Source organism: Cannabis sativa, chromosome X (genome assembly GCF_029168945.1).
Source record: "Cannabis sativa cultivar Pink pepper isolate KNU-18-1 chromosome X, ASM2916894v1, whole genome shotgun sequence".
NCBI classification, from domain to species: Eukaryota; Viridiplantae; Streptophyta; class Magnoliopsida; order Rosales; family Cannabaceae; genus Cannabis; species Cannabis sativa.
Window position 1 is genome coordinate 83,890,012 of NC_083610.1, and position 18,738 is coordinate 83,908,749.

The 18,738-nt window shown below is 33.4% G+C and overlaps 3 protein-coding genes across 3 annotated transcripts; all 3 read right to left on the reverse strand.

The window, feature by feature from the left end:
• Nucleotides 1-2,312: 2,312 nt before the first annotated feature.
• Nucleotides 2,313-5,330, reverse strand: LOC115701293 (jacalin-related lectin 3). Its single transcript, XM_030629050.2, has 7 exons — nt 5,142-5,330; nt 4,832-5,047; nt 4,173-4,745; nt 3,832-4,080; nt 3,270-3,743; nt 2,954-3,175; nt 2,313-2,830 (listed from the first exon to the last, which is right to left on the reverse strand). The coding sequence occupies exons 1-7, from the start codon at nt 5,142-5,144 to the stop codon at nt 2,534-2,536; spliced, it is 2,034 nt and encodes a 677-aa protein (XP_030484910.2). The 5' UTR covers nt 5,145-5,330; the 3' UTR covers nt 2,313-2,533.
• Nucleotides 5,331-6,584: 1,254 nt separating this feature from the next.
• On the reverse strand, nt 6,585-9,606 carry LOC115701263 (pentatricopeptide repeat-containing protein At1g19720). Its single transcript, XM_030629016.2, has one exon. It carries the CDS (start codon nt 9,446-9,448, stop codon nt 6,776-6,778), a length of 2,673 nt encoding a protein of 890 aa, XP_030484876.2. The 5' UTR covers nt 9,449-9,606; the 3' UTR covers nt 6,585-6,775.
• A 2,451-nt stretch (nt 9,607-12,057) lies between these two features.
• LOC115701284 (jacalin-related lectin 3) lies at nt 12,058-15,798 on the reverse strand. The gene is made up of 10 exons (XM_030629038.2): nt 15,607-15,798; nt 14,764-15,408; nt 14,484-14,657; nt 14,252-14,398; nt 14,040-14,162; nt 13,793-13,915; nt 13,482-13,724; nt 13,028-13,351; nt 12,666-12,935; nt 12,058-12,568 (listed from the first exon to the last, which is right to left on the reverse strand). The coding sequence occupies exons 1-10, from the start codon at nt 15,607-15,609 to the stop codon at nt 12,257-12,259; spliced, it is 2,364 nt and encodes a 787-aa protein (XP_030484898.2). The 5' UTR covers nt 15,610-15,798; the 3' UTR covers nt 12,058-12,256.
• Between the last annotated feature and the right edge of the window lie 2,940 nt (nt 15,799-18,738).

The window sequence follows — 18,738 nt, forward strand, 5'->3', positions numbered from 1 at the left end:
ATATTATATAATTATTTATATTCTATATAAAGTGTGCCTATATAACAGGAGAAATTCATGGGTGACTTTTTATTTATATTAAAAATAAAATAATTTATTAATAAAAATAAAATAGTTTATTAATTTTGAAAATACAATTTTAAAAATTAAAAAGTAAAAACCAAACCAAACATATTTTTTAAAACTACCAACCAATCAAAAAATTTCGTGTGGACTCATCTTTTAAATTTTCAGAAACATAAAACTTTTTTGAATTTTAAACTAATCAAGCCTTTGTATATATGTACAGTTTGATAATAGATATATATGGGGTGGATTTTTAAATAAATTTAATTTTGTAGGTGAAAAAAATGACAAAATTAGTTGTAAATCACAAAGAGATAATTGAGGTTGAAAGGATGAGTAGGGAACCGAATATAGTTTATGATCGTAGATGTATATTTATATTAAAAATAAAATGATTTATTAATAAAAATAAAATAGTTTATGAGAAATTCATGGTTTAAAATATTTAATTTGATATCTTAATTATTAATAAACAATACCATAAATATACATCTACGATCATATAAGAATTTTATTCTAAAACTATACGATCATAGATTAAGTGGTCAAGGTCCAAAGAAAAATAATAATTTCTTAAAATCTGAAATCAAGACACGAAAAACAGAAACTAATTGAATATGACTCTATTCAATTGAGGTGTCGACCATGCATGGTAAGTAAAAAGCTATATATTAAATTTTATGCCATGATACAATTAAAAATTAAATAAGAATTTACAACTATTTATATATTATATATATATATATATATTGCTAAAGATGCAAAAGTATTGCATTTATATATCCCACGATGTTTTAAAAATACTTTGAAAAGTTCATCTTGAATTAATTATTAATATGTAATAAAAAATATTAGTTATTATACTATTACTTCAAACAAAGGAAAGTTCTAGCGGTGCTTCTACTTTCTAATCATAAACCTCAATTTTGACTTCTTTAACCAGTTGCCATACACAACTTACTTACTCTGAATTTATAACCATTTACAATTTTTTAACACTCAAAAAGTTACTAAGTTTGTTTTCTATAGCTCTACTTATTAAGGTAAAAAAATATTTTTAGATTGACTCCATTCTGTTTATTAAATGAATTATTTTCAAGTTGACACATTAACTTAAAAATAACACAATAATGACCTACTACAAAGTATACACTTATATTCATTCTATTTATTGAGAATCAAAACTTCAATCTTCTTCACTAGATTAGCCAGAGACACATAATATTTGGACATAAACACAGGACACAATATTATAACTCAAACTCAGAAACACTTAGTCGAAACTTGAATGAATAATGCCACTCTTTTAAGTTTTAAGACTGTATATGACTAGGCAATTATGGTTATTGTATTATTATTCCTGCTACATAGTTGATCATTTTTAGATTTTTGATGTGAAATTTCGTATTGTGAGCTTTTTAGAGTTTCTTATAGACTTCAATGAGTAATAAATTTATATAATTATACCTGGAATAAATTTTCATAATGTTGTTTGGTGGATTCCTATTTTGTTATTAGGGAACATAATATTATTATTCGTTAGGTCTGTCACAATTATTATTAAGTGAGAATGAATCAATTTAAAAACCTTTTACTATATTGAAAGGTGAGATTGATTTTAATATGAGCTTAGTTATATTTAATTTTATTTTGTATATCTATTGTTTTATTTGAAAATAGGTGAATAAATGACTACACTATATACAACAATTAAGGACATCACTCCAACTACAGAAAGTTGGAAGAATAAAATGAGAGTGTTAAAAAAATTTGAAAAGCGGAATAAGAGTTCACCACTCAAATATCAAAAGCTTAATGTTAGCAGACAAAAAAGTATACAATCAGTTAATTTACTGTTGAAATTGTCAATACTGTACTAATAAATGCTATATTTTCTGAATTTTGCCTGTACTCGCGTTGCAACAAATTATTATTTCATAAATATTTTTTTCCCTTAAAAATGAACACAGGGTAATGATATTGAACCTAATAACTAATAATATTTTTTTTTAATTTTTAATTGTATCACTTTTTAATAACGTAGAAAAAGACTAACATAAAATTTAGTATACGTGCCTCGCACGTAACTTTTTACTAGTATATATATTTTGTGAAGTGAACTTATATTTTAGGATGCTCTTGTGTAGTGCAATTACATTGTTTAAAAGTTCGAAACAATAAGAAACCATAGAATTAGTCAAATATGAACAAAGCATTGGAAGTTTGTAACAGAAACATATTTTGCATCATCAACCTCTATATATATATATTGAAACAATTTATAAAGCTTTAACCCAGAAACATAAGTACGTAGCTAAAACTTATTATAAGGTCTTGTTATTTCTTCGTTTATTATATTATAATAATATATCAATATAAACTTATATTAGACCTTTTTTTTTGAAAGCAACTTATTATACCTGTAATTATTAGCTTACAAATAGTAATAATAGATTAATTAGTATTATTAGAAGATTTTGAAGAGAGAAGTCTTGGAGGTTCTCTGATTTCCAAGCCAGTGTTGCATATGAATACCAATGGCATCCAAGTAAATGCTGCTTCTTCCATGGAATCCCACCACTTTTCCTTCAGTTGTAGTTGATGTGAAGTAAGTCCCTATCTCCTCCCCATAAGGACCGTACTTCCCTCGACTTGTGTTGAAGGTTAATGATCTTATTACTTTGGCTTTTTCATCATCTTTGGTCATGCTACCATAATACCCCGATATGCATATCAACACCTCATTTGGATACTCCAACTTAATCTGTGTGCATGCATGCATGTCAGTAGTATATATATAGCTATTAATGTCAAAACAATATATAATAATCTCATATAAGTAATGTTATTTGGATATATAAATATGTATATATGTATGTATGTATACCCGATGTGGTGTGTTTCCTCCATTTCCACCATGTTTAACAGACCAAACAGGTTGACCATTTCGGTCGTACTCAATCTGTATAGAGCAAATGGCTTCAGGTGACCTTGTCAAATATATCTGCTTAATCCCAGAAAAGACTCCATCGTCCCATGCTCTGCCTCCATCCCCACCCCATGGTCCTGCTCCGCATGGGGCTGGTTCTTTCATCACTCCACATGCAATCTATATATACATATATATATAGTCTCTCATATTCATCATGCATGTTCATTATTATAACAATAAGTAATTGTAATAATATATATCAATAAGTTACCTCTTCAGCAGTTGTTCCACGCTTTGCAAGAACTAATTTGTTACGCCACTGAGGATGATCTATCTCAGATATACCTGATTTATTATTATGAAAAGGGTCATCATCATTATTATGGCTTTTTATAACATTATTAACAACTGGTGGTGGGACTGGGACAATTGCTTTGGAATTAATAAGATTTGAGGTATGATCTACTGCTGCTGGTGCTGCTGCCACTATTTTCCCTTCTAAAATGTGAACCCCAATAGCATCTAAGAACAGTCCTCTTCTCCCATGGAACCCAACAATTCTGCCTTCCCTTACTTTGGAGGTAAAACACCCTCCTCCTCCTGCTTGTTCTTCTCCATATGGGCCGTGCTTCCCTTTTGTGGTGTGGAAAGTCAAGGACTTGATCACCTGAGGGCCCATTATCATTGCCGGCCCATATGAACCCGAAATGTGGGTCAATATTTCGTTTGGATAGTCCAATATTACCTGTGCCCATCAAAATCAAATCAAATCAAACATGTTTGTTATTACAACACTCAATTAATCATCATGCTACCAATATTAGTAATTTCACCTTGTCAAATTTAAAACCTCCAGTTCCACCATGTTTGGTGCCCCAAACAGATTCACCTTTTCGATCATAGAGGACTCTTATGTATACAATACCAACGTTTCGAGATATGTTGATCTGTTTGACGCCTGTATAACCAGCTCCTTCGTCAAAGGAAGACCCACCCGTTCCACCCCAAGGACCACAGCTTACCACACCTTCAATCTTTGACTTTGAGGGTGTCGTATTCTCCTTAACAGGTGTAATAGTCACCTACCAATTTAATTAAGTAAAACTATTATATATCAAAGCTAGTGTACATGTGAGAATAAATAAATTAAGCCCTTCATTAATTAACTACGTACCTTCTTCTTCTCTTTTTTGTGTTCTTTGCCTCCTCCCACGTCACTAAGTTCTCGAGAAGAATCAGAGTCAGAAGAAGACAATTGCCTAGTGAGCTTGTTGTTTGGCAAAGGTTTAGAACCAAAGTTGTTGTTGTTATTATTATAATTGTTGTTCTTATTACTGTTATCATCTCTCTGTCTCACGGCAACAACTATATCATAGCTTTGGCCTACACTACCTTGTATAACAGAAAAGCCATTCATGTTTTCGGAAGTGGCATTAACCATGTAGTTTTGAGCAGTGTGATGAACCTGAGTAGTTCTGGTGTGGACGACGACGTTTTGTTTAGGAAGAGTCTTCAAATGAACCCCAATGGAGTCCACAAACCAACCCGCTTTCCCATGAAAACCAACAATTTTTCCACCACTCGTTGGGATAGAAAAACTTGAACCTTTTTCTACTCCGAATGGGCCGTACAATTTTTTGTTGCTTTTCAGTGTCAGTGAACGAACTATGGGCGGACCCCATTCGTTTAGCTTAGCATAGTAACCGTTAATGGAGGTCAAATATTCATGTGGGTAGTCAAGTTTGATCTGTGAAAGAAAAAGTTTTCGTCTTTGTTATTTTATTTTTTCTTCTTCTGAACAAATTAACTTACGTTATGTTATATGTTACTTACATTGTCAACTTTAGGGCCTCCACGACCACCATGCTTCTCTGACCAAACAGAGCTCCCGTTATTGTCGTATTCAATCTGAATAGAGTCAATGGTGGTTCCATGAGCTACGACCACCTGCTTCACCGTTGAGTAGACACCATCGTCCCAATCGAGGCCATCATCACCTCCCCATGGCCCAAGTCTTACGGGTTTCTTCTCCATTTCTTCAAACGTACTCTGTTTTCAAACAACAGAGCATATCATCAAAGTTAGTTCAAACTAAACACCTATAGTACAAATTAAATTGGAAAAAATAAATATAAGCAATTACCATATTGGAACAGAGAAGATGAAGGAAGCTAGCGAATTAAAGAGCTCAGTGAATGAATGTTAATTGCAGTGATGAAAAGAGTGAAGATATGAGTATGAATTTATGAACATCAAAAGGGGTGCTGAGTATAGGGGAAAGAACTTAAAATATTAATATAATATACAATACAATGAATTTTTATAACTTTAATTTCGATATGGAGCACTATGAATATTTATCATTCACGGTATAGCACTATGGAGGGAGGGCATGGGTTCAGGAAAGAAGAATCAGATCCTTTCTTCTATCTAGTCTTTCATGATATGTATCTGAAAAAGTATTCCATATTCACTTCAATCAGAGATTTTATTATTTGCCATTTTGTGTTTGTGTTTGTTTAATACAAAGAATCAGTAAATGGGAGCAGGTAGGCTCAATCCTTTATTCTAAATTTGGAATATATGGATATGGAGGAGCATGATGAGCATCTTTGCATGGGAGTGGGAGGACATAGACACGTCGACCCAAATATTGCTCATTCTTTCCTTTTCAGCTTTACAAAAAGGAACAAAAAAGTTTTACCTTCTTAGTAGCGATCATTTGTTGACCTTTTTTTTCTTTCCTTCATTCCTTGGATTCTCATTCAAGGAATCATGTAATTAGGGCTATCAATATGGTTCGTATAGCACCACTTGAAAATGATAGCTAAGTCGTTTTGGAGTTTTCAACGCATTTAATAATCATGTCGTGTTTGTGTTTACTTTAATCGTATTGTGTCGTAATTGTGTCGTTTGATACTCATGATAGAATTGATAATTGTATCTTATCATAATCGCGTAGACACAATAAAATAAATTAATTATCGTAAATAATTTTTTTAAAAGAAAAAAAATAATGTATCTTAATAATTGTACTATCATATTATTTCGTGTTCGTGTTTGAATTTGAGTTTTCCACATATTTAATAAGTATGTCATGTTTGTATTTACTTAAATTGTATCATGTTATAATCGTGTCGACGCGAACATAACACGATACTACGAATGATTAATATGTCTCCACTAAAAAATTGTGCATTTTGATTCACTCTTCTTTATAGATCCACATGCCCTCAAAATTTACTTGGTTCAATTTTCCACTTAAAAATTGGAATGCCAGCTCATTAGTCATTAATAGCTTTTACTGCTATTATCCAACTTCATTTCACCAAAAAGAAGAAATAAAAGAAAAGCTTTTTTAGTTCACCAAACTGATTCCATGATGAATTGTTCCCCATATATACTAAGTTCTATATATGATTCTGTAATCGAACCATTCAACTATGCAAAATATCTTTCTATTTCTTTAATCGGATTATATCGCTTGATAACTAAGCAAACTATTATCAGTCAGACTCGGACCGAATCTCAATTTACATTTTTATGGGGAATGGAAAATTGCTGTAAATGGAATGAATCTTGAGTATGCTTCTCGTGGAAGATGTACTGAATTGAACAACAGATAAATCATTTACAATATCAGATGCTACAATATTTTTACACTACAAGTTGCTCAACAGTAAAAAAGAAAAAAGAAAAAAAATATATTATTTTCATTGAGTACGTTGGCCATCTTCAACCAATTAATTCTCCCTCTTTGGGAGATTGAGTTGAGGACTACCAATAGTCCCTGCAAGAACATTGCCCTTTACTGAAACGATGTAAACACTTTGAATCACTCACGTATATCTCACACCCATAGGCCTTGGAGACATACTTTGCTGTCTCATGGCAACCTTCACACATTCTCAGGTGTTTAACTATTCTGATACATTGGGCCTTCCTTGGAAACTCAATAAGGGCAAAAGCAATTGCAAGCTTTTCACTATGCACACCACCAACCTCTTCCCTATCTTCTTCCTCAAAGCAAAAACCATCACGTAAACCAAATTTACCCACTTTTTCTGCTATATCATGTATCCAAGGATATAGATGAAGTTGAGATTGATCCCCAGCAACAAATGTGTAGACTCTGTTGTTAATTTCAATCCAGCTCCGTCCCATATTCCTTTTAGTGGAACTTTCTTTCTCTAGCTTTCTCATTTTGGAATCACTCTCAGATTTTTTCCCAACTAAAGCATCAGCCTGAGCTCTTAACCTCTGAATCAAGTGATTCCCAGGTTCCAACTCAAGCAAATGATTTAGAGAATGTACTGAGATTCCAAAGTTCCTATGAATCCTACTAGCAGTAAGTAAAGCATCCCAAATTGAGGAGTCAGGTTCTACGGGCATATCTTCAATGAACTCCATTGCCTCTTTAATCCTACCTGGACGGCCATATAAATCTACCATAGCAGAATAATGTTCTAGACATGGAACGATACTATAATCTTCACTGATACTAGAGAAAGCTAGCGTTCCTTTTTCTGATAACCCAGAAAGACTGTATGCATAGATAACACTAACAAAAGTACCTCTATTTGGTTTCAATCCCAATTTGTTCATTTGATCAAATAGATCAAGTGCAACTGTTGGTAACCCATGCAAAACATAACCGGCAATGATTGAATTCCAAGTGATAATATCTTTAGATGACATTCTATCAAATATAGCCCTTGAATATTTCATATTCCCAGTCTTGGTATAAGTATCCACCAATGAATTTGCCACTGGAGTTTCGGACTCTAAGCTTCTGCGTAATACGCAGCCATGTATCTCTCTGACCTTTTTAGCAGCAAGTATACTTGCACATGCAGGCAGAACACTTAACATGGTAACCAAATTAGGACTAACACCATAGGACTGCATTTGTCGAAATACCCCAAGTGCCCTGCCTTGATCCCCCCGGTGCAGGTAACCAGCAATGAGAGAGTTCCACGACGCGGTGTTTCGCTTGATTTTGCCATCTTTCTCCATCCTCTGAAAGAGATCCATGGCTTGGTCTTCATCACCATTCTGTATATATCCCGAGATCATGATATTCCAGGTGATAACATTAGGTAGTACATCTGATTCCTGCATTTTCATGAAGAGTTCACAAGCCTTGCCACAGTAACCAGATTGGCAATACCCACCAATCATTGAGTTCCATGAGTAAACATCTTTGTCTTTAATCATATCAAAGACTTCTTGAGCAGCTTCCAATTGCCCACACTTGGAATACATGTCAACAAGTGAATTTCCAACTAAAACATTATCTAAAAGACCAATCTTAATTGCAAAAGCATGGACTTCCAGCCCTTTGTTGAGTGATCTTAGAGATGCACAAGCTGAAGCTGCACTTGCTATAGTAACTGCATTCGGGTTGACCCCTGCCGAAAGCATCTCTCTGAACAAATCTAAGGCCTGACCTCTCCTGTTATTATGAGCAAACCCTGAGATCATAGAAGTCCAAGTAAATACATCTGGAGCAATCCCAAAACTTTCCATGTCTTTCATCAATCCCATTGCAACATCAGTTTTCCCTAAATGATTACAACTAGCAATCAATATGTTCCAAGTTACCAAACCCGGTTCAGTCCCTTCCTCCCTCATTTCATCAAAAAGTCTTGCAGCTTCTTTAACCTGACCAGTATGGCAAAGCCCAGATATAATTGCATTCCAAGTGACAACGTCCCTCTTCTCCATCTTCTCGAAAAAACTCTTGGCCCAATCCATTTTCCCGCATTTTGCGTACACTGCCAAAACTGAATTGTTGACTCGAATAGAACCACTGAAACCACATCGAATCACCATCGAATGTATCACTTTGGCAGTCTTAAGACACTTGCAATTCCCACAAGCCTCCAAAATCTTAGGCAGGAGGAACTGATCGGGAACAACACCACCTTTCATCATCAAGAAGAAAAGCTCTAAAACTTCCTTCCACCTCTTCGCTCTAGAGCACGCACCAATCATAGCTGACCACGTGAACAAGTTTCTCTCACGCATTTCATCGAAAACGCTGCGTGCATCATCCAAGTAACCACATTTCGCATACATGCTGACTAATTTAGTTTCAACAAAAGGGTCAGCGTACTCAACCAAACCCATCCGAGCATGAAGCTCCCGACCCAACTCAATAGAATTCGCATCAATGCAAGACTGGAGTAAGTTGATATAGGTTTTGGGTTTTACCTTGGACCCACGCTCGGCAATGGAGTCCAGAGCTATGATTGCCTCGCTGAGCCGTCCGTTTTTGCAGAGGTTATCCAAATGAGAATCTGGGAATTTGGGGTGCGTTTCAGCAAACACAGGAATGGTAAGTTTGGTGGGTTTTGGAGAAAATTCAGAGGGATAGCCATGGCCTGATTTGGTGGGACTTATAGTTATGGGAGGTTTAAGATTGCAGGGGATAACTACGTTCTCCATTGTTGGAACTCGCGTGGATTTTCCAGTTTATGATTACCGCCCAGAAGAAGGTCGGCATTTTGGGTTCATGGCTGACTTAATTAGCGGGTGGCTCATCATCATCATACACTATCCAATGGATATTGGATAATCCTTTATTATTTATTTTATGAGCAGAATAAATATTTGTTATTTCTTTAGGGAAATTTGATTTTTTATGCTTACATTTCGTTAAAATTTTTTTTCTAAACAAATAATAACTAATATTTGTAAAATATGACAATTTTTATGATATCCCTAAAATACCCCTATTTACATCACCCCATTTACACCATCGGACCACCCATCGGGCTACCCATCGGACCATCCATCGGGCCACCCCATCGGGCCACCCCATCGGGCCACCATCGGACCACCCATCGGGCCACCTATCAGACCCATCGGACTACCATCGGACCAAATCTGCTACCAATTTTTTTTTTATGTTTTTGTGCATACAAAAGTAGCATCAGGTGACTATCGGACCACCATCGGACTACCATCGGACCCCATCGGACTACCAATTTTCTTTTTTTTTTTATGTTTTTGCACTAAAAAAAAGTATGGAAAATTTGAGAGGGGTATTTTTGGATTTTAGATAAAGTGGTCATATATTTTCAATGATGATATGTATTAGTTTAGAAATAAAATATTAGGTATATGTAAGTGTAGAAAATCAAATTTCCCTTTCTTTATTTATATATTATAGGACTTTTTTAGGCCAGGGATGTAGTTTTTACTGGCAATTGATTGGTTGAATGAAGTTTTTACTGGCAACTGATTGGTTGAATCAGTAGGGTGTACGAGCTTATAGTATGGCGTGAAGCAGGGTAGTAGTTTATATTTAATTTTAGGGTAAATATGATTTTCTGTAAAAGTTATTAATTGGACTATCTGTTTTATAAAATGATAAAATGAATTCTGTATTTTCTAAAATTGTATAAATATAAACTAATTTTTGGTCAAAATAAAACTTTATAATAATCTGATCTATATGACAAAACTGATTACATTTTCTGTATATGTTTGTATTAAAAATTATCTTAAAGTTAGTTATATAATTATTAAAAATTAAGTTCAGCGTCTTATTTTTATTCTTTTAGAAAATACATGATCTATTTTGTCATTTAATATCATTCAGTAACTTTTGTACAAAAAAGAATAAGATCTAAAATAATATTTAACTTTAATTTTATCCGTAAAATAACAAGTTGGGTTTTTTTTTAAATTTGAAAAGTAGTTTTTCTTTAATATTTCATTTTTCGAAGGAGAATTTATTTTCAGAGTTTGCAAATAAATTTTATTTTTCTTCTGTTTTAATCTACTCTATATGATTCATAAATAAAATATTTTATCATCTGTATTCTATATCTGTCTTGCATTTTATCAATGCAATCAATTATAGAATTACTTTTTTTTTTAGAAAAAGTTATAGAATTACTTGTATTTAGCAATTTGTTTTCGAAAACTAATAATAAATATTAAGGAATTTTACCTTTGGAGCTTATTTTTAATGTAATTGTCAAAAATAATTTGGTCAATTTATTTTTACTTATTTGGGTATATTTTAATACTTTTATTTATACATTTATTTCTCTCTCTTCTTTTCCATCTCTCACTTACTCCCTTTCTCTCTTTCTTCCTTCTCTCTTTTCTCTCAAATTTTACAGATAATATCGGTCACGTCGTTACTCGAATCAGCTTAAAAAAATACAATTGTAATGTGCTTTTCATTGTGAACATATATCAAAATGTAGGATGCATATATTTTTTTCTCTAATTCCAGAAAATAAATCATTTAATTACTAATACAGTGATTAATCACTATTTTATAATTTTTTTAAAATCTTAATTAACATTCATTTTAAAATGTTATTAATTGAATTATATCAATATACTAAGCACTGTCACTGAGGTTGTTGGTAGTAGTGAAATAAGCTTGTTGATGATTGTTTTGTTCATTGGTGAAGGTATTTTGGTTAGTGTTTTGCTGCTGGTTCTGGTTTGAAGAGGAAGAGTTGGTGGCTTGAAAGGATAGATCAAAACAATGGTAGCATTTTGAAGCAACATGACCAGGCCTCGTGCAGATCTGATAGATGGGACAATTGCTGTTGTTATATCTTCCTCCCCTGCCACGACCTCGATCGCAGTATCGGGTCCTATATAATTTAATATAATAGCTTTTAGGGAGTATCGCTAGCCAATCGCAACGCGACATGTCGAGAAGGTGCTAGACACTACTGGTACCTAATAGCAATGCTCTATAATTATTAGATCTATAGTTAATGGGTTTAATATTTATGTAAAATCCAATTGAAGTAGAAGTGTTGATTTTATTGGTAGGTCCCCTACCTAATTCTGTATTAAAGATGTAAAGTGGAAAGAGATCCTTTGGAGTTTGCACTAACAATCTTCATTATTTCTTCAATTATCTCAATGGATCAATTAAATATGTTCTTATAGACTATATCATTCAATTCATAGGTTTCTGCAATACTCTCTAAATTATATGGATCAATTAGTAATGTCTGCTCTTTATAAATTTCTAACAATACTGACAAGTAGTTGTGTGAAAGAAATACCACGCAGTATACCCATATAAACCATATATATATATACTGCTTCATTACATTATATATAGAGATGATTCTTTCCTTATTTTACTCATTTTCCTCCAGGGTAAGAGTACATTATTGTACGTAGTACTGGAAGTCATGACTTGTTTGCAAATACCATACAATACAGTTTTCGAAATTAACAATATATAAGATAGGGTAGGATCCATTATTCCTAAGCGAAGATTTTGTTGAGAATCATTTTGATGGGTCCTTGGTGATCGGCAGACCGATCCTGGCACCAGGGCTGCATATGAGCTCCAATGGCATAAAGATGGTCCCCACTCTTTCCATGGAACCCAACTATCTTGCCTTCGTTTCTTGGAGAAGTGAAATATGTTCCCATCTCCTCCCCAAATGGTCCGTACCTTCCTCTATTGGTGTAGAAAGTCAAGGACTTCACTACAATCTTGCATGCGTCTCCCATAACCGCTCCATAATATCCACTTATGCCACTCAACACTTCATGTGGATACTCAAATTGGATCTACAATACATGCCATTAATTAGTTAATTTTATAATTAAAATATATATACACCAATACTATATATATATATAGATATATATTATTAGTATTACGTACCACATGACAGCTACCATCGTTGTTGGTTCCATGCTTAACAGACCACATGGATTGACCATTGCGATCATACTCTATTTGAATAGAGAGAATGGCTTCTCCTTTTGTCAAGAAAATCTTTCTAATCCCTGTGAAGACTCCATCGTCCCATGTCTTACCACCATCCCCACCCCAAGGTCCTGAACCACATCCACCCGTCGGCTCTTTCACCATCATGGCTGGCAGCAGCCCTTGACCTAACGGAATTGGTCCTTTCACCGGCGATGAAACAACCTTCCCATGATCAATTCATAATAATAAAATATGTTAAATGTTTTTATAATTCAAATGTAAACTATAGTTATTAAGAACATGTTCTGTTTTACCTGGTCATGACCATATCTGATGTTGGTCAATGTGGAATTCATGTCGTAAGTAGGCCTAGGTTGTGAATACTTCCCCTCTACGACATTAAGAACATGGACTCCTATGCTATCCACAAACCAACCCTTTTTACCATGAAATCCAACGACAATGCCATCTTTCTGGCCAGAGGAAAAGGGTATTCCTTGTTCATCCCCAAAGGGACCGTACTTCTTCTTGTTGGTGAAAAAAGTCAGGGATTTAATCACTGTTGGTCCTCTTAAGATCATTGACCCGTAATATCCACTTATATGAGTCAAGTACTCATGTGGGTAATCGAAAGTTATCTGATTCACCATTCATTAAATCACAAAACAACAACCAACAAGAAAAGTTGTTAGCCCAACCCAACTACGTATTTATATTTCAGTGGTTTCTTATATATATAAAATAGCACTCTGTAGAATCTAGTCTGACCTTGTCCAACCTGAACCCTCCATTTCCACCATTCTTGTTTCCCCAAACGGCCCTGCCATTCATGTCGTAGCAAACTTTAATGGAAACTACACCACCAGAGCGTGCTATATGGATTTCTCGAACTCCTGTATACACTCCATCGTCAAATAACATCCCCCCAGTACCACCCCAAGGTCCATACGACACAGCTTGTTTTCCACCCTGTGGTGGCCGACTCTGAATGTGGCCACTAGACTGGTACAACTGAAATCAAGACAATCAGTCAGTCACCTCACCTCACCACACCAACTAGTAAATTAATGCATGCTTACCTTCTCTTTATTACTAATTTCATAATCGCTAAAGTCTCTGTTTTGCCCGAACATATTATTTCCCTCTGTTCGCATCATGTTTCCATAATTCTTCTCTGTTCCGCCTCCACCACCACTATACAACTGAAATTAAATTTCATTGATACATAGTACTTAATTAGTGCAATCCCTATAGTTAACACACCCTACTTCTTTTGAATTATAGTGCAATTAAACCTATAATTATATAATACAGGAGTTAACACACCTTAGTCTTCTCTTTTGTTTCATACTCTCTATACATGCCACGTTCAGGTGAAAGAGCATAACCTTGATCATCATGATCAATAATATTGTACTTTGGACTTGGGCGTCCTGTTGCTCCATACACCTACGAAATAGGTCAATATGATGGTGATGATGATCATGAAATTGTTATATGTTAGTCAGTGTTTAACAATTTATTATAAGCATTAAAACCTTTTCCTTTGTTTCATATTCGCTGTAATGGTGACGGTCATGTTTTGCATCCATGTTGTAATGGTCGAATTCTTTTGTAGGTCTTCCCATATGTGCAGGTGCAGGGTACCCTTTAACAGGTGATGATTCATTATGTCCATAAAACCCCTGGACGCCACGATCGAAAAGGTAGTTAATAGAATAGAATTTATTAAAAGTCTACTTCACTATAATTTGAAATCTATCTACTCACCCTGTGGTCATTGGAATAATTGGAATACTGATCAGTTTCTTCATTACTATAAGTAGTATGATTATTAGGCTGCATAATCATATAGTTTTCTTTCTGATCTCTTCCAACTTGTCTCTGGTGGTACCCGCCGCCGCTACCTTTCACTGTCTCATGATGACCTGTACTTGTAAATGCCTACAAATTCCCAAGCAGTTAATCCTTAATAAGTTCATTACTATAGACATCATGAATATGTATATATGGTATAGTTGATTGTTGACATGTGTGTGTATGTATGCACCTGTTCGTTCTTTCCAATGAAACCTCCATCGGATATATACATATTATCCATTTTTTCTCTGACGGCAACCATGATATCAATGGCCTTATTGTTTCCTCCAACAACAGCACCACCACCACCACCACCAACAACTCCAAGTCCTATTCGGTTCTGGGCCAGAGTGTGGACCGTTTTGATATTCACAAAAGGCTTGGCATGGACACCGATAGCATCCAAATGAAGCCCAGTAGTTCGTCCATGAAAGCCCACGATCTTGGCACCAGTCAAGGAAAAGGAGAAGTGGGTCCCTTTCTGAAAGCCATAAGGCCCAAATCTTCTCTTGTTTGTGTCAAAGGCAAGGGATCGGACCATGATAGGCCCACAGTCGTTGATACTACCAAAGTAACCGCTGACAGAGATAAGGTACTCATCTGGGTAGTCAAGCTTCACCTTATCAGTCTTGATTCCGCCACTCCCGCCGTGTTTCTCCGACCAAAGGGAGCAACCCCTCGTATCGTACTCGATCTGGATTGAATCTATTACAGCTCCATGGCTGATTATCATTTGCCTTATGGAGCAGTGAACGCCGTCGTCCCACCGGGTCCCACACTCTCCTCCCCACGGCCCAGCTGACTTGTGGCTCATCTCGTTTCCCTCTATATAACTCTGTACGTAAACATATTATACATAATTATGTTTTTAACTCTACGTACGTACACATGTATTTTATAATTTAAGCTTAATTATAAGACTATATAATATAAATATAATAATAATAATAATATATGTAAACGCATTACGGAATACAATAGCAAATTAAAAAGGATATGTTTTATTTCAACATATAATCTAAAGATAACTTACCATAATTTTTTCAATAAATGAAGGAAATTAATAAGTGCTGAAGAAGGCTTCAAAAGCCAAGTTGAAGATAGTGTAGGGAGGTGTTTGAGTGTGTGTGTATATTTATATATGTTAGACAAAATGTATTTGAGTGCATGGATAAGCTGAGATACCAAATTCGAATACTATTCATGATAAAATTTTCCGTGTATATATATAAATATTAAATTAAAAAGAAATATATATAGTAGTGCGCATATAATAACTTTTTATGCCAATATAAAGCATGTCTAATCAAAACATGCTTAATATATAAATAGTTCCATATGATGAAAATCTCAGGAGTACATTCGTAAATAGTCATTATAATGGTATTTTTTTTTTTTAATTTTAGAAACAAATTGTTTTTAAGGGCAATATTGCTCATTAATATCTTTTTTTACAATAAACAAACTGTAAAAAGAAAGGAGAAGAAGAATCTAATCTATCAAAAACACGAATCTTCACAGAAAGTGCCAACTAATTGACCCTTCAAAAATGTTCGAAACGCATAAAATGTCCAATTGATACCATCAATTATTTTTCTATCTCAAACGATACTCTCTGCAATATGATTTTCATCCATACACGTACATTTTGGATTAATACCAACGCAATTGTATAAATATATATATATATATGAATTTTTAAAGCATTTTCATGGACTGAAAAAAAATCCCATATACTGAAATTGGTTACTTCTTTTCGTTTTAGATGATAATTCCGAGTTAATAAAATTGTGATACTCAGAAAATTGTGGAGGATGCTGTAGAGATCTGCTTGAAATTCAAAGAGAAGAAGATCTAATTAGTTCATCAATTAATAATTGATAATATATTGCTACAGAAAAAATTCAAAGGTTAAAAGTGATTAAATAAAAGGAGCCAATATATTCTCTTGCGTTCCCAATGTAAGAATCCCAATCTTAATATGTTTAAATCATTATTTTAGAAAAAACATAGGATGTTACATTATTAGATTATAATCAACATACGTGGTAGTAAATAAAATCCTAGTAAAATAAGCTCCAACAATTAATTTCAGAGCCTTGACAATGTTTACTTTAATGCATAAATATATTTTAAAATGATTTAAAATGTTATGGATGTGATTTGGATATTTTCAGATTTAAAGCTTGTAATTGATGATTTTATGTGAATTTTTTATATGTATCTTTGATACAATATTTTTTTATTTGTGTATATAATTGCATAAAAATAATTATTCGGGATCGAAATTGAACCAAAACTAACCCAAAATGCCCAAAAGGGCCTGCTGGCTGAGACACACACATAAATAGCCCAATGGGATTAAGATTTCTCGGCCAGCACCTGAAGCCGCATGCGCATCCTGTGGGTGCATGGCCGAGAAATCTCAGCCACCCATGTCTCACACTCGGACACCCAAGGTGTTAGGCCAAGATTTCTCGGCCAGAGCATCAGAACTCGCTCGTGTCTCTTGTCGATCTGCACTCACCTAGGGTCTTCTTGGGAAGTTTTTAATGTAACGGTTTTAAACTGTCGACTATATTGTTCACTATTGCTAAAATCGTCAGCTATTGTGTTCACTATTGTTGACGATTTTAAATCGTGTAAAGTTTTTCGTCGATTGTTTTGAACTGTCATCTACTCTACCCAGTTTTACGACGGTCGAATAGGCAACGATTATAGAGACTGATAATACATCGGGCTGTTTAAAACAGTCGAGGAAACCCAATTTTTAGTTTTGTGTACTGTAAAAGTGTGATGTAAAATATAAAAAAAAATATTGATGATGTATTTTAAAGAATAGAGTAGAGAGGCGGTTGGTGAGAGTGAGCATTTTCCCCTTCTTTGGGCCATATCACATTTTTTAAGGGAAATTGTCAAAAATGACTTTTTTTTTATCTAATTATCAAAAATGACTTAGTCAAGTTTCAATAATAATTTTATTTGTTTTAGTATGTTTGAATACCCTTGTTTATACCTCTCTCTCTTCCCTTTTTTTTTTCCTTTCTCTTGCCTTACTTTCTTTTTCAGGTTCTTCTTTCTCTTTTTCTTATTTTTCTTTCTTCTCTCAAATTTCAAAAATAATTTCTAATCACGTCGTTACTCGGATGAGCCTAAAAGAATATCATTGCGATCTAATATTCAATGTAAGCATTTCAAGATGTGTAAGCATATTTTTTTTGTTATTTCTAGGAAAAAAAAAAACATTTGGTCACTAATATAATAATTAGTTACTGTTTTATAATTTTTTTAAATTTTAGTTAACAACTTAACATTTATTTAGAATTAAGCTAATTGAATTATATTATATTTAATTAGCTATCAAAATAATAAAAAAATATATAAAATAATCATTATATAAAATAGTAGCTTGTTACACTATATGACAACTCATTAGTTTCAATTTTTTTAAGGTTACTTAAATGTATTTTAAATTATAATCTACTATAATATAACTTAAAATAGCTAATTAGTTATTAAAATGTATACAAAGAAGTTTGTAGAGACTAACCAAAATATATCTCAAATTATATAATATAAAAATAAATTTTTTTTATATAAAGATAACTAATTAGTTTCCTATCAACACTATTAGTAATTAAAAAGTTACTTTTAAAAACGCAAGAAAATAAAAAAAAATAAAAAACGTCAAAAAGCGTCAAAAAGATCAGAAACGTCAAATTTAACTCACGTGACATGTCAATAATAATAATAAATTTATTATTATAAATTAGATAAAAAAAATAAATATTATTATAAACTTTTCTTTTTTTAATGATTTGGGATGGTCATGAAAAACCAAATTTACCATGTATTAGTCAATCTGCAACAGTGGCCTTTAAATTGTAAAACGAAAAGATCTATATTGAAAAAAAAAATCCTAATAACCTTTTTTTTTCTTGCTAATTTCTTTTGAAATTAAGTTTATATAATTGAGTGGTTCTAGAAGATCTTTCAAAATAAAGTAGTAAACTAGTAATGATGTTTTTCAGCTTTTTCTATTATCACAACAACCGTATTTTTAAATTTAGGTGTACAAATTAAAACGGTATGTATTGTTACTTTTTGCGATTTGCACAACAAAAAAGAAAAATTAAGTTCAAAATTCAAAATTTGATCTATCCTC